Here is a 16,552-nt window from a genome sequence, read left to right as displayed (position 1 = left end):
GATGCCATATTCCTTGACTTCCGGAAAGCGTTTGACGCGGTGCCCCACTGCAGACTCCTAACTAAGGTACGAGCATATGCGATTGGTTCCCAAATATGTGAGTGGCTCGAAGACTTCTTAAGTAATAGAACCCAGTACGTTGTCCTCGATGGTGAGTGTTCATCGGTGAGGGTATCATCTGGAGTGCCCCAGGGAAGTTAGGTAGGTCCGCTGTTGTTTTCTATCTACATAAATGATCTTTTGGATAGGGTGGATAGCAATGCGCGGCTGTTTGCTGATGATGCTGTGGTGTACGGGAAGGTGTCGTCGTTGAGTGACTGTAGAAGGATACAAGATGACTTGGACAGGATTTGTGATTGGCGTAAAGAATGGCAGCTAACTCTAAATATAGATAAATGTAAATTAATGCAGATGAATAGGAAAAAGAATCCCGTAATGTTTGAATACTCCATTAGTAGTGTAGCGCTTGACACAGTCACGTCGATTAAATATTTGGTCGCAACATTGCAGAGCGATATGAAGTGGGGCAAGCATGTAATGGTAGTTGTGGGGAAGGCAGATTGTCGTCTTCGGTTCATTGGTAGAATTTTGGGAAGATGTGGTTCATCTGTAAAGGAGGCCGCTTATAACACACTAATACGAGCTATTATTGAGTACTGCTCGAGCGTTTGTGATCCCTACCAGGTCGGATTGAGGGAGGACATAAAAGCAATTCAGAGGCGGGCTGTTAGATTTGTTACTGGTAGGTTTGATCATCACGCGAGTGTTACGGAAATGCTTCAGGAACTCGGGTGGGAGTCTCTAGAGGAAAGGAGGCGTTCTTTTCGTGAATCGCTACTGAGTAAATTTAGAGAACCAGCATTTGAGGCTGACTGCAGTACAATTTTACTGCCGCCAACTTATATTTCGCGGAAAGACTCCAAAGATTAGATAAAAGAGATTAGGGCTCGTACAGAGGCAAATTGGCAGTCATTTTTCCCTCGTTCTGTTTGGGAGTGGAACAGGTAGAGAAGATGCTAGTTGTGGTACGAGTTACCCTCCGCCACGCACCGTATGGTGGATTGCGGAGTATGTATGTAGATGTAGATGTAGGGTTGAAGAGATGTAAAGCAGTCAGAATGTTTCGGCTTGTTAAGTCATCTTAAAATAAAATAATGCCAGTGACTTAAGTAGCTGATGTGACTGTATGTTTTCAGACATTATTAAATTGCTACATGAGTATGAGGCACTTGTCACTGAGTACCACATTTCCTAGAAATTTTAATACCTGTCACTATTAACGAACAGTGAAATGTTCTTATATTGGCTTAAAGTGAAGGGTGCGGATCATAAACTGTTACAACTCTGTACTGACCACACCACAGTTTTAGCTGGCGATCGATAGTAATTTTCCTCTGGGTTTATTCAGTGACTCCGTCTTCCACCACATGTTGAATAAGATCCCTCCATTTCATTACACATTTTTATAACGTCTGTAGCTGATGTACTTAACATCTTTTCGGGTGTTAGGTCGCATCGACATTAAACACTAAAATGTAGTAGATACAAAATATTCGGTTGGTCGCTTGGACTGACAACGTGTTAGAAGAAGAAACAGGAGTCGCTATATAAGAGACAGAATTTAAAAGAACTTCAGAAGAATTAATATTAAATAAGGGACGGACAACATTCCATCGGAGTTTCTACAATCATTGGGGGAAGGAAGTAGCAACAGAATCACTATTCACGTTTGTGTGTAGAATGTATGAGTCTGGCAACATATCATCCGATTTTCGGAAAAGCATCATCCACACAATTCCGAAGATCGCAAGCGCCGACAAGTGCAAGAATTACGACACAAGCAGCTTAACAGCTCATGCATCCAAGTTGCTGGCAAGAATGATATACAAAAGAATGGAAAAGAAAACTGAGTCGCCCAGTTGCAAGACCTGCGAAACGAAAAAAAATTAGGAAATCATAAAAAATGTGGGCAGTATGTTTTCTACAACATAAACGAAATATTCTATTTTTAAAAAGTTGCAGTAATCTGTACAATCTCAGACTGACTGTATTTTTGAAATTTTTATACAAAATTTCCGAATAGCAGTTTTGCAACCGTAGGACCATTTCAGTATATTTTGCAACCATTGTAATATTGCTTTGATGCGCATTCTAGTATCGTAGCTATGCAAATTTTTTAAATGAAATTAATATGTGAATAAACAATTAAATAAATAGTAAAGATTAAATAAATACTATTTTTTAGCAAAACCTCAGTGCTGAAAGTGCCATTTGAATTTGCTAAGGTTTTTAGGGAATCAAACGAAATAGTAAAGGAAAGCAGGGTAAGTCTATTAGATTTATTGAAGGAAAACACAATGCACTCAATTACGAAAACAACAATTTGAAAAATAGAACAAAAACGTACGTATCATAAAAGAAACACATCGAATCTGACAGTTGTCTACAGAAATCGTCTACAATCACTGCGAGTAAAAAAGGCCCAACAAAAGCACCAAAGAATAATTGAAAAGATAAGTTTACAACATTTCCGTTACCTCCGCATCAAGTAATTCGAAAGTCTCCTATCTTTTCTTAGGACTTGTACTTCTTATTGACCTTGAAAGACTGCAACATAAAATTTAAGTTTATCGTGTTGTTACCAGCTATCACCATAATGCCTAAGTAGCAAAGCTTTTGCATCCTTTACTTTAACATCTTCATTACTGCACGTTTCAGGACAAGAACAGGGCTTTCGGTATCTTTCAACGACTTTCTTTTTTTGAGGATGCTTTCTGGTTCTTGGATCTCCAAGTTATAAAACTGTTTCTCTTGTATAAGACAAATCTTTTTGTTCTTGCTTTTGGTTACACATATCCTTTTAGCTTATTGAAAGACGAAGTGCCAGCTACCTGTTTCTTTCAGCACATGAGCAGTGATTGCTTTCCAGTCCCTCACATCGCAATCGTCTCCTAAGCAAACAAGTTTAATATATCCGTCAGGGTTTTCGATAACTTTCCCCTCTGTCTGGGTTGAAGAAAAGAATGGCCTACAATGGGAAACCACATTTCAATCTTTTCCACAGCAGGGAGCACCCTGTTCAAAAACCAGTGCATTATCATTCCGATAATGGTTTTGTTCTTGTTCTGTCCCTCTCAAATGATACATACGAGTAAACGTTTTCCGAAGTCTGGGTAGCATGCTGTGGAGGTATACTGTGGAGGTATACAGGTACGCCTGCCTTGAGAAGTAAGCGGCCAGATCAGGCAATTCTAGAAGAGGCGCGTTCTTTTGGCGTCATAGGCAATAGCCACTACTCCTTCTTCGTCTTCTGCTGACAAGTCATAAGAAACAGCGGCTTTTTCCTCGTGAACGACGAGCTCCGCTTTTAGTTTCTAATGTGTTTCTTTACTTTTACTTGTAGAATAACGTTAACAGTATTTGCATATCTTCATGAATCACCCCGTATAATGACAGTTGATTCTGCACAACGACTCTGATAACAGCCAGACGTTAGTGGCTTTGGAATGTGAACCGCAAACGTTTGATTACGAGGCGACAGGTCAACTGAATCGTCCACCGGAAAACACGTCTGTCATGTCATACACGGGATTAGTAACAGTACGAGTGTCATATGATGGGATCTAATTTGTATGCGTGAGATATGCCTCCTTGCCCAATTTAGGTGTTCGTATGAATGTGAATGTGATCAGTCCCAAGTAAATAATGAAAACATAACAGTTTGTCAAATAACCTGGAACAAATGAACGCAACACTTTCACAGTAACACAGTTTCTCTGTACTTTGCCAAAACAAACGGTTTTGAAGCTGCGTTACGTTTTGGAAGTGTTGACTGTTGATTTCCTTCGTTGTAACATAGTTCATACTCGTTTATTTGTTGTTGTGATATCTGTGAGAGGTGTATGCGGTATTTCGCCACGCTCTCACTGTTCAACACATTTACTTATGACAGTAACGTATCCCTACCATGACTGAATTTCGTAATCAGCCTAAAATATGACAACTACCAAGACTACAGAAAGAGGACGAACATTGCAATGACCTGACGGACAGTTCATATGGTTCAAATGGCTCTAAGCATTGTGGCACTTAACATCTGAGGTGATCAATCCCCTAGACATAGAACTACTGAAACCTCACTAACCTAAGGACATCACACACATCCATGCCCGAGGCAAGATTCGAACCTGCGACCGTAGCAGTAGCGCGGTTCCAGACTGAAGCGCCTAGAACCGCTCGGCCAAACCTGCCGGCGACAGTTCATTAAGTTGCGAAAAATATAAATAGCACCAAGATGTTTAGAAGCCAGCTAACCCACTTGACAGTCCGACACCGTGACCACATGACCACAGCGCTGTGGCTCTCACGTTCCACTCAGTGTAGCACTTGTTGAGCTCGGCCGTTCGCTGGTTCTATTCTGCCTTTTTTGTACAGATCAGTGCAATTTGTTTTCATGCTTGATCTGTGTTCAGTTTTTGACGGGCTATCCACTAAGCCATCTTACCACTAAATCTGAGGGGGGTGCGAGAGGGAGGTTCCCTCGTAAGCACTGTAGCACAAAACAGGATCTCTTGCCGTTCCATTGCGTATGGTGTGTGGGACAACCTTTTGCACACTGCAGTTAGTCTATTGTAGATTTTGTAGTCCCTACGGAAGACGTACGTAGCAGACAGTTTGTAGATTCTTCACTTACTATGGGCTCTTGAAACTTGGTTAGTATGCTTTTGCAGGATAACTGACGACTATATTCAAACATCTATCATTTCAAGTTTTTCAGCATCGCAGTGATGGTCGTCCCAGTGTGGAACAAACCTGTGATTATTCCTGCTGCACTTAGACTGAGGTGACGAAAGTCGGGGGGGGGGGGGGGGGGGGGCACCCCCTAATATAGTGTCGAATCTGCTTTTGCTGGACGTAGTGCAACAGCTAAATGTGTCATGGAGTCAAAGTCGTTGAAAGTCCCCTACAGAAATACTGAGCTATGCTGTCTCTATAGCTGTCCATAGCCCGCATCTCGTGGTCGTGCGGTAGCGTTCTCGCTTCCCACGCCCGGGTTCCCGGGTTCGATTCCCGGCGGGGTCTGGGATTTTCTCTGCCTCGTGATGGCTGGGTGTTGTGTGATGTCCTTAGGTTAGTTAGGTTTAAGTAGTTCTAAGTTCCAGGGGACTGATGACCTAAGATGTTAAGTCCCATAGTGCTCAGAGCCATAGCTGTCCATAAATGTGAAAGTGTTGCCTGTGCATGATTTTGTGCACGAACCGACTACTTGATTATGTCCCAAAAATCTTCGATGAGATCCATGTCACGCAATTCCATACCAGGCAGTCCGGGTGACCAAATGATTTACTCGAATTGTTTAGAATGTTCTTCAAACCAATCACGAACAACTGTAGCTGGGTGACATGGCGCACAGACTTCCGTAAAAATTCCACCCTTGTCTGGGAACATGAAGTCCATGAACGAATGCAAATGTACTTCAAGCATCCAGACGTTACCATTTCCAGTCAATGATTGGTTCAGTTCGACCAGAGGACCCACTCCATTTCATGTGAACAGAACCCACACCATTATGAAGCCACCACTATGCATTGTTAACAACTTGGGTCCATGACATCGTGTAACCAGTGCCACATTCGGACCTAGCCATCAGCGCTTAATAACTAAAATCGGGACTCGTCTACCCAGCCACGGCTTTCCAGTCGTCTAGGGTTTAGCTGATAGTGTCACAAGCCCAAGAGAGGAACTGCAGGAGATGTTGTGCTATTAGCAAAGGCACCCGTGCAGTCGTCTGCCGCAATAGCCGGTTAACGTCAGATTTCGCCGCACTGTTCTGACGGATACGTTCGTAGTACTTCCCATATTGATTTCTGCGGTTATTTGCCGCTGTGGCCGAGCGGTTCTAGGGGCTTCAGTCCGGAACCGCGCTGCTGCTACGGTCGCACATTCGAATCTTGCCTCGGGCATGGATGTGTGTGATGTCCTTCGGTTAGTTAGTTTTAAGTACTTCTAAGTCTAGGGGACATGACCTCAGATGTTAAGTCCCATGGTGCTCAGAGCCATTTGAAACATTTTGCGGTTATTTCACGCAGTGTGGCTTGTCTGTTAGCACTGACAACTCTGCACAAACGCCACTTCCTCGTTCGTTAAGTGAAAGCCGTCGGCCATTGCATTGTCCGTGGGGAGAGGAAATGCCTGAAATTTGGCATTCTCCACGAGTTCTTAACACTATCACAGAATCTTGAATTCCCTAACGATTTCCGAAACAAAATGTCCCATGCATCTAGCTCCACAACAGTTCTGAGTTCAGTGTCTGTCAATTCCCATCATGCAGTCACAATAACGTCTGACGCCTTTCATATGATTCACCTGAGTAGAAATGTCAGCTCCGCCAGTGCAATGCCCTTTTATGCCTTGTGTACCCGATACTACCGCCATCTCTATATGTGCATATCGCCATCCCATTACTTGTCACCTCAGTGTATTCGTTATCGTTGAATAAGCCTGTTATTTCAGTTTGGTATGAGCCTCACAAAAATGGTAATATTTTCTAAATGGATGTGTAAGTGATACATATGTCTCAGTATGCCAGTAAAGAACTGAAATTGGCTACTTGTGATTGAACATTTGTCACCATTCAATTTCATATCGGTACAAATTATTACACCTATATACTTATATGAGTTCACTAATTGTAATTAATATTGATTGTATGGCAATATTCGCCAGGAGACTCTGCCTATAGCTATTTGACTGCCTGGTGCAATGATTTATGAATCATTGATATTGTAGTGAAGTAGTGGTACTTTCTGGCGTTTCATTAAACGCACAGTTTCAGTTTTCTGTACATTTAAGTTGCCAATTTGTGCACAATCATAAAAACTTATCAAGATCTGCACAGATATTTAAGCAGCTTTATTCAGATAGTGCTGGTTTGTAGATAACAGCATCATCTACATAAAACTGCTAGGGGTACCTACATCTACATCTACATTTATACTCCCCAAGCCACCAAACGGTGTGTGATGGAGGGCACTTTACGTGCCACTGTCATTACCTTCCTTTCCTGTTCCACTCGCGTATGGTTCGCGGGAAGAACGACTGCCGGATAGCCTCCGTGCGCGCTCGAATCTCTCTAATTTTACATTCGTGATCTCCTCGGGAGGTATAAGTAGGGGGAAGCAATATATTCGATACCTCATCCAGAAACGCACCCTCTCGAAACCTGGACAGCAAGCTACACCTCGATGCAGAGCGCCTCTCTTGCAGATTCTGCCACTTGAGTTTGCTAAACATCTCCGAAACGCTATCACGGTTACCAAATAACCCTGGGACGAAACGCGCCGGTCTTCTTTGGATCTTCTCTATCTCCTCCGTCAACCCGACCTGATACGGATCCCACACTGATGAGCTATACTCAAGTATAGGCCGAACGAGTGTTTTGTAAGCCACTTCCTTTGTTGATGGTCTAAATTTTCTAAGGACTCTCCCAATTAATTTAGACCTGGCACCCGCCTTACCAACAATTAATTTTATATGATAATTCCACTTCAAATCGTTCCGCACGCATACTCCCAGATATTTTACAGAAGTAACTGCTACCAGTGTTTGTTCCGTAATCATATAATCATACAATAAAGGATCCATCTTTCTATGTATTCGCAATACATTACATTTGTCTATGTTAAGGGTCAGTTGCCACTCCCTGCACCAAGTGCCTATCCGCTGCAGATCTTCCTGCGTTTCGCTGCAATTTTCTAATGCTGCAACTTCTCTGTATACTACAGCATCATCCGCGAAAAGCCGCATGGAACTTCCGACACTTATCTACTAGGTCATTTATATATATTGTGAAAAGCAATGGTCCCATAACACTCCCCTGTGGCACTCCAGAGGTTACTTTAACGTCTGTAGACGTCAGTCCATTGAGAACAACATGCTGTGTTCTGTTTGCTAAAAACTCATCAATCCAGCCACGCAGCTGGTCTGATATTCAATAGCCTCTTACTTTGTGTATCAGGCGACAGTGCAGAACTGTATCGAACGCCTTGCGGAAGTCAAGGAAAATGGCATCTACCTGGGAGCCTGTATCTAATATTTTCTGGGTCTCATGAACAAATAAAGCGAATGGGGTCTTACACGATCGCTGTTTCCGGAATCCATGTTGATTCCTACAGAGTAGATTCTGGCTTTCCAGAAACGACATGATACGTGAGCAAAAAACATGTCCTAAAATTCTACAACAGATCGACGTCAGAGATATAGGTCTATAGTTTTGCGCATCTGCTCGACGACCCTTCTTGAAGACTGGGAATGAATGTATGCAGGAGAGCTTCTACGATGTTCGTAAAGTGGGCGAGAGGTACTTACACAAGTGAAGCTGCACTTATATCTCTAAACCCATGCCTGGATGGTTCAGTCATTAACAGCAACATTCATGAAAGGCAAGGTTTTTGGTGCGAGTCCCAGTTCGGTGCGCCGTTTTGATCTAGATGGGAATTTCAAACAAGTGTATACACCACTACAAAGTGTCAGATTCACTCAGATAATCACTTTAAGTCTGCCTTATCAAAGAATCTCTGGCGAGGAACTTAACACCTGCCTTGCTGAAAGCAGCATTTACACAAAAAAGCGCGCATTAAAAAACATTTCCATTACTGGATACCGTAATCGAATAGTAAGGAGCCACCAGGCAGCCAAGAGACTGTCCATGCCTGGACTGGGCTGTAAGTATTTATCCCTGCTCAGACTGTGCTGAAACATGTTTGTTGCAGGACAAGGCCCGCAGTGTGCTGTTCCCCTTTGTGGGCACTACAGTGGAGCCAGCTGACGCCGAGGGTGGGGCATTCTTCCCGAGGGAGCCCGCACAGCTGCTGCACTCTGGGGACTTCCAGCATGTGCCCTTCATCATGGGGGTCTGCACCTACGAGGGATCCCTCTTTGTCGGAGGTCAGTGCCTGCAGTGGTGACTTCATGGCAGAATCTCACCAGTCAGGCTATTGTCACAACCTGCTTTAGTAGTCTGTCTTCACTCATACCTTGTTGAGAACTGTCTGTCCATTAATGTCCAGTTCTAGTTGTGGGAGAGCACTGCTAAATTGGCGATTGCATAACACAGTGAAACTATGGCCCCTAGCCGTTTGATCAGGAGCAAACCATTGTAGTCTGTGATTGCTTTTGGAATATACCAGTGTTGTATTTTGTGTTTTCATAAACAATGTTCTTGCTTTAAATTTTTTAAATCTGATATTAAGAAAACAAAGAAACCTCAGAAATTGGCAGTGTACTTTGTTTACTGTTAGTGTTTATAGAAAGGATGTTGTGGAAAGAAAAATGGAAATTTAAAGTATGATTCTTTACAGTTTTCATAAACGTGTAACTCAACAAGAGTGCCCTCAATTATTTTCTTCAACTGTTTGTAATCGTCTACAGAGGAAAACTGTTTACCACTGGACTGGAGAATTTCGATGTCTTCATGTTTCTATCAGCGATCAATTTCGTGAAGGTGACCAAAATCGGTTCTAATCCCAAACGCAACATGGCTGCAGAGCATTGGCTTGTGACTCGCTGTGAGACACGGCCATCGTTAAGTGTATTGAAGACTGTGCTACATTCTATTTTGCAAAACGGTTTATAGTACTGGAATAAGTTAAAGAAGATCCCTGACGGCTGCAGTCGGTTTGATGTAGCTGTTTTGCATGTTGCTTCAACGAATAATGTAATGGAATTTTGTTTATATCTCTAAGGCAACATCTCGTGCCTGATGCCTTTAGCATTCTGTACTTGGAAGTTGGCAACAGTGCTGCCAGCAGTCAGGGACCTTCTTTCGCCAACTTTACCATAACTGATGATGAAATCTCTTTCCAGTGAATTCTGCACAATTTAATTGATGCTCGAAATCAGGCTAGTGTCAGCTGATGCAAGGAAGTGCTCAAAAAACACGTCTAAGTAAATTCAAAATTCGTATAGGTCATTTTAACCTGAAGTGAACATTAGGGTTTATTCACACATACCGGAAAATAAACATAAATCGAATGTTTCAGTCTACCTGCGTTAAACCACAAAATTAATTATGTGATGGAGAAGGTCTCTTTACCCAGGCTTACTTGACTTATTACCAAATGGATATTTGTTGTTCCTTATGTCAACAAAAAATTCGTGGAAAGTGATTTCAAAACACCACAAGCAGCTGCTAAATGTTTCTAAAATCGTTTTTTCGGAGTATCAATGTCACAAAGAATTAAATGTTTCCAGAAATGGTTCGAATACAAGAAAAAAGTACATACAATACAAAGGTGAATATTTTGTGAAATTCACATACAATGTGGACCAAAGACGGAATTTTTCTTTTATTGTTTTTGTAAGAACTTAAAAGTCAGCACGTTTATTGGATGCGAGCATGATGGTGTGGTTTGTGTGACACAGTAGTAAATTTCGTGTATGGTGTTGCTTCCGAAACATATGCACCCTCTTGGGGATACTGTATTGAGAATGTAGCATAGTGAAAATAACTATTTTCAACAACAAAACAAAGCGAAAACTTGCCCTGGAGAAAGAATATTTCGCACTACAAAAGACCATAACGAACGAAACAATATGTTAAATGACAAAAAGCAATAGCAGAAGGACATCACTCACTAATTCATGAGTTACTACAAAAAACAATGAAGAAACGTCCCTCACCACTCACGTTCTCCCTATCCTCACCCCAATAACGACCCTACAGCTACTACGATCCTTCAGTCAGCCCTGTAGCATATATGTAAGACCACGTGCAGTGTGCTACATGATAGGTCACATGCAGCGAAATGTTTAAATGTGACCTATTAACTGATATTAAATGCATGTAGTACATGCGGGAGAAAGCGTGATTACATGAAAAGGATATTTATAAATGTAAGTTTATAGGAACACAACTATAAAATTTCTGAAAAGTTAAATAATTCAAATGTGCTGCCAAGAATCACTACAGCTCTCCTATCAAAATGTGTATAATAAAATAAGTTTCTTTATATTATAAACTTCAACTGATATCTACCATGAGTAGGTGTAACATATTTAGTAGAAACAAGTACGACAGTCAACAGCAAAAGACAAAAATCTTTCCCTTGGATCACATTTCACCATAAAGCTCTCTTCTTAAAAAAAATTTCAGAAAAGCCTTATTTGCTGTCGTCTTCATACATTTTATATCATCCTCAGCTTTTTACATCAATTATTTTCCTGCTCATAAAGCAAAACTCGCATTTTAGATTCACATTTCCAAATCATATTCCCTCAGCATTGCTTGATTCTGTTTTATTTACTGCACTACCCCTGCTTTAAATTTGTTCATGTTCGTTGTTTAACCACTTTTCAACACATGTTCCATATCACAGCAGTGTACGATAGAGGTATAAACGTGGTAAACCTAATGTTTTGGGCTACATAAGATGGAGGACACCGGCTTTAAGTTTGTAATGACAACTCCCTTCTGTTTTTACCTCCACGAATAGGACTAGCGACTTACAGAGATACCAGCAAGATGTACGTCTGTGAACTCCATACACAGGTCTGATTACTTTCTTTTGGGCATTGAATACTTTTTGCCTAAGCGTGGTTACCCCACAATAGTATCCCACAAGACATCAATAAATGAAAATATGTGGAATATATTAACTTACTGACTTCTGTGTCCCAAAAGTTAGGAGTTACTCATATCGCAATAGTAGCCGCACACAAACGTTTAGTAGACCTGCTAAATGTTTTTTTTTTTTTTTAGTTTAAGTTTTCAACAATATGTACACATAGGAAGTTACAATTTTCTACTCTGTTTACTAGTTCTTGTTGGTTAACGAGGTCAGTAGGAAGCGCCATATTTTTGACAGTACGAAACTGAATGTACTGCGTTTTTGTTCAAGGTTTAAAGCTATCCCATTTGTGACACAACTTGCTAGGAAGCATCATTGTTTAAGGGGAGTGCTGCAGGTTTAGTAGGACGTAGAAAGACCGCATAACCGTCGCTCATGTAATATTCTGGCGATGTTCACTAGTCGAATATGTAACAAGCATTGCCAAAGGTTGAAGGGGTGATCACCGAGAGAAATAATAATCCTATCCGAACGTTTGTCCTCAAATCCAGAAAAATACCTGCAAATACTCCTACCTACAAGTACTTACACATACTTCTGAAGCTATTTACATTTTCGTGTGCGGTTTTTTTATTAGCATTAAGTGAGGTTCGTATGTAATGACTCGTTGCAAGAAAGACATTCTCTGAATTGCAGAAGTTAGCTCTATTACGGTGGTACCGACAATCATTTTTTCAACACGCTATTCACGAATAACGTAAGTGTTATTGTGAAAGGAGTGGAGCTTAAAATAAGTGGTGTAGCTAATGCAGTATTTAATAACATCAGCTCGTGGCTTCAGAGAACAGTTTAATTGTATCAACATGCAATGTATACAGCATCTGGAAAATGTTGTTGTTGTGGTCTTCTGTCCAAAGAATGATTTGATGCAGCTCTCCATGCTACTCTGTCCTGTGCAAGCCTCCTCAACTCCGAGTAACTACTGCAACCTACATCCCTCTGAATCTGCATAGCGTATGCATCACTTAGTCTCTCTCTATGATTTTTACCCTCCACGTACAACTCCAGTACTGAACTGATGATCCCTTAATGCCTCAGAACGTGTCCTATCAACCGATCCCTTCTTCTAGTCAAGTTGTGCCACAAATTCCTCTTCTCCCCAGTTCTATTCAGTACCTCCTCATTCGTTACGTGATCTACCCATCTAATCTTCAGCATTTTTCTGTAGCACCTCATTTCGAAAGCTTCAATTCTCTTCTTGTCTAAACTATTTATCGTCCATGTTTCGCTTCCACCCAGGGTTACACTCCATAGAAATACTTTCAGAAAAGACTTCTTGACACTTAAATCTACCCTTGATGTTAGCAACTTTCTCTTCTCCAGAAACGCTTTCCTTGCCATCGCTAGTCTACATTTTATATACTCGCTACTTCGACCTTCCTCAATTATTTTGGTGCCAAACAGCAAAACTCATGTACTACTTTAAGTGTCTCATTTCATAATCTAATTCCTTCAACATCTATTGATTTAATTCCACTCTATCAATTATCCTAGTTTTGCACTTCCTGTAAATCTCATTTTTCAGACTTTTGTATTCCTTTTAGCCTGCTTCATTTACTGCACTTTTCAATTTTCTGCTATCATCATTTACATTCTGTATTTCTTTTGTTATCCAAGGATTTCTATTAGCCCTCGTCTTTTTACCTATTTGATCCTCTGCTGCCTTCACTATTTCGTCTCTCAAAGCCACCCATCTTCTTCTACTGTATTACTTTCCCCTGTTCTTATCAATCGTTCCCTAACGCTCACTCTGAAACTCTGTATAACCTCTAATTCTTTCAGTTTATTCAGGTCCTCTCTCGTCTTATTCCTTTGTGTGGTTTCTTCAATTTTAATCTACAGTTCATAATCAATAAATTGTGGACAAAGTTCACATCTCCCCTAAAAATGACTTACAACTTAAAACGTGGTTACTAAATCTCTGTCTTACCATTATATAATCAATCTGAAACCTTCCGGTGTCTCCAGATCTCTTTCACATGTACAATCTTCTTTTATTATTCTTGAACCAAGTGTTTGCAATCATTCAGTTATGCTCTGTGCAAAAGTCTACCAGGCGACTTCCTCTTTCATTCCTTACCCTCACTTCATATTCACCTACTACTTTTCCTTCTCTTCCTTTTCCTAGTATCGAATTCCAGTCCCCATGACTATTAAATTGTGTCTTCCTTAGCTATTTGAATAATTTCTTGTAACTCATAATACATTTCTTCAATCTCTTCATCATCTGCTGACCTAGTTGCATATAAACTTATATTACTGTAGTAAGCGTGGGCTTCGTGTCTGTCTTGGCTATGATAATGCGTTCATTATGCTGTTCGTTGTAGCTTATCTGCGTTCCTGTTTTTTTATTCGTTATTAGACCTTCTTGCATTACGCCTCTTTGACTTTGTATTTATAATCCTGTATTCACCTGACCAGAAGTCCTGTTCCTCCTGCCACCAAACCTCTAATTCCCACTATATCCAAATTTAAACCATCCATTTCCTTTCTTAAATTTTCTAGCCTACCTGGTCGGTTAAGGGATCTGACATTCCACGCTCCGACCCGTAAAACGCCAATTTTCCTTCTCCTGATAATGAAGTCCTCCTGAGTAGTCTCCGCTCGAAGATCCGAATGGAGGACTATTTTACCTCCGGAATATTTAACCCAATAGGACGCCATCATCGTTTAACCATACCAGTGTTTTATTTTGGGACAACCTTATATACTAACCATAAATATTGTTAGCCCAGAAAAGGGTGGTCAGACTGTTATGCGAACTTCGCTGAGGTGTCTCGGAATTGTAGCTCTGTCATCCCTTTGCATGTATTGCAACACAGGATCGTTACTGACAATTTTGACTCATTTAGAGGAAAGTGCAACTGCACAAAACGATATGCACTACTCAGTATAATTCATGTTCAGGAGGCTTGTAGCAGAACTAAGAAATTGGAGTGAGATGCCACAAGTATTCAGATGTTTCCTTGTGGCACACTACTTCTGTTATGTATAATAGTTTCCCGCAGATTTGGAAAACATTTTTTCTGTAATGTTATTTTTTCGTATTGAAACGTAACAGCTCAATCTTCATAAGATTTCGAAGCTAATTTGGACTGCATTATTAACTGTTATGTCAATAGGTAGTAAATTCGCCTTCTGAGGTCTGTCCCGTAAATTTCTTATGGCTTGTCATTTCGAACAATCGACTATCAAAAGAGATACCAAATACACTGTAATTACAATGTTTGAAACCTGTAGGTAGCTGACTACTGTCAGCTACCTATGCTACTGGCTAACATAACAACATCTAATTACCTCACAATTACTGTAATTCATAAAACTAAACCAAATTAATAATGTAAACAAAGTGCTTATTTGGACTGCTGTATTATATACTGAATTTCAGCTCACACTGAAAAAGAATGTAGTCGTATTTGAATCAGGAAACGTGGTTGTAATGCTTGGGATAATGTACGGAAGTTTCGATATAATTAACAAAAAGTAATTAACATTGTTTATTCGTATCATTTCATTATTTCCCCATGAAAACAAGAGGTACGTAATCGTCTTTGTATCACATTCCATGCATCTTAATTGTAGCCACCGGATGGTAACATTTTTTGTAGTTATCAACAGCTGTAATTGTAAGAAGCGAACAATACAGCAGTTGTTAGCAACATTATATAGGACCCACGAGAAATGGTATGGGAGAGGGGGGAAGGGGAGGTAGGAGTATTACGTAAAATCTTAAGCTGCACTTTGTGACGTAATAAATTGCGTGCCTGCAACAATAACTGACTTTTCACGTCATTTGAGAAATATGGTGTTCTCCGGGCGGTTTTCACTTAAGAAACATAAAGAAAAATCAGCTGCAGCGAAGCAACGAAATGAAGATAAATTCTGGTCAACTTTTGGTAACAAACTGAGTTACATCGCATTTAATTTCGATGACATTTATTTCAGTTACAATTGACCAAATTAATATTTCGTGAAGACGTTTACTTGGAATTATTAATGTTGACAACATTCTTCCTCCATAAGGTGATTACACCGCAGTATAATGCCTCAACGCTTTTTCATCTTTTATTCAATCTTTAATCCTTTTGTTCATAAATTTTGTAATGAGAGCTCCCTCTATGACCGTGTAACTCTGGATTGCATGCTCTTACTGAACTAGGCATATAAATCCTACGGAACCAGACAAATAAATGAATGGAACAAATAAATAGTTCCAGAAGTTTGGTTCAAAAATGGCTCTGAGCACTATGGGACGTAACATCTATGGTCATCAGTCCCCTAGAACTACTTAAACCTAACTAACCTAAGGACATCACACAACACCCAGTCATCACGAGGCAGAGAAAATCCCTGACCCAGCCGGGAATCGAACCCGGAACCCGGGCGCGAGAAGCGAGAACGCTACCGCACGACCACGAGCTGCGGACACCCGGAAGTTTCCTCTGCCACACACCTTAATTTGGCTTGTAGAGTATAGGAGTAAATGGAGATACAAAATGCACCACTGAACCTGGAAAAATTAACAAATACGAGTAGTTAACGCAGTTCTGTAAGGAGCGTTGCAGACAATAGCTGCAGAGGACGAAGAAGGTTGAAGTATCGGTCCGTGGGAATTTATTTTGAGACAGTCATGCACAGAGCAGGTATATGAAATAGTATAAAACAGTGGGAAGTGTTGAAAGAGGACGAATCTGAAACATACCGCATGCAAAAAAGTGAAGCACCGGTAGATTGAGAACAGAACAAAATGACGCAGTGCCGGATGAGTGGGTATGTGATGTAATTTCAGTGCTTATTGGTGGAGTGAGATTTACAAACAACATATTAGTGTGAGCCCACTTATCACAATGACGATACGCCCTCTCTGACCTGGATGCATGCGCTGATACTGTAGGGAAGGGTGCCATAAAGTCGTCGTATCCTCT

General features: G+C 40.8%; 1 protein-coding gene across 1 annotated transcript in view; it reads left to right on the top strand.

The window, feature by feature from the left end:
* The window catches only part of LOC126424768 (esterase FE4-like), a 168,773-nt gene that overhangs the window by 64,418 nt on the left and 87,803 nt on the right, over positions 1-16,552 (top strand). Inside the window, exon 6 of the mRNA XM_050087518.1 lies at positions 8,772-8,946. Coding sequence (XP_049943475.1) covers positions 8,772-8,946 — 175 coding nt within the window. The remainder of the gene's footprint in view (positions 1-8,771; positions 8,947-16,552) is intronic.

The sequence above is a fragment of the Schistocerca serialis genome, chromosome 10 (assembly GCF_023864345.2).
Source record: "Schistocerca serialis cubense isolate TAMUIC-IGC-003099 chromosome 10, iqSchSeri2.2, whole genome shotgun sequence".
NCBI lineage: Eukaryota > Metazoa > Arthropoda > Insecta > Orthoptera > Acrididae > Schistocerca > Schistocerca serialis.
Note: the sequence above shows the minus strand (reverse complement) of the source record. Positions and strands in the feature narration are given on the sequence as shown.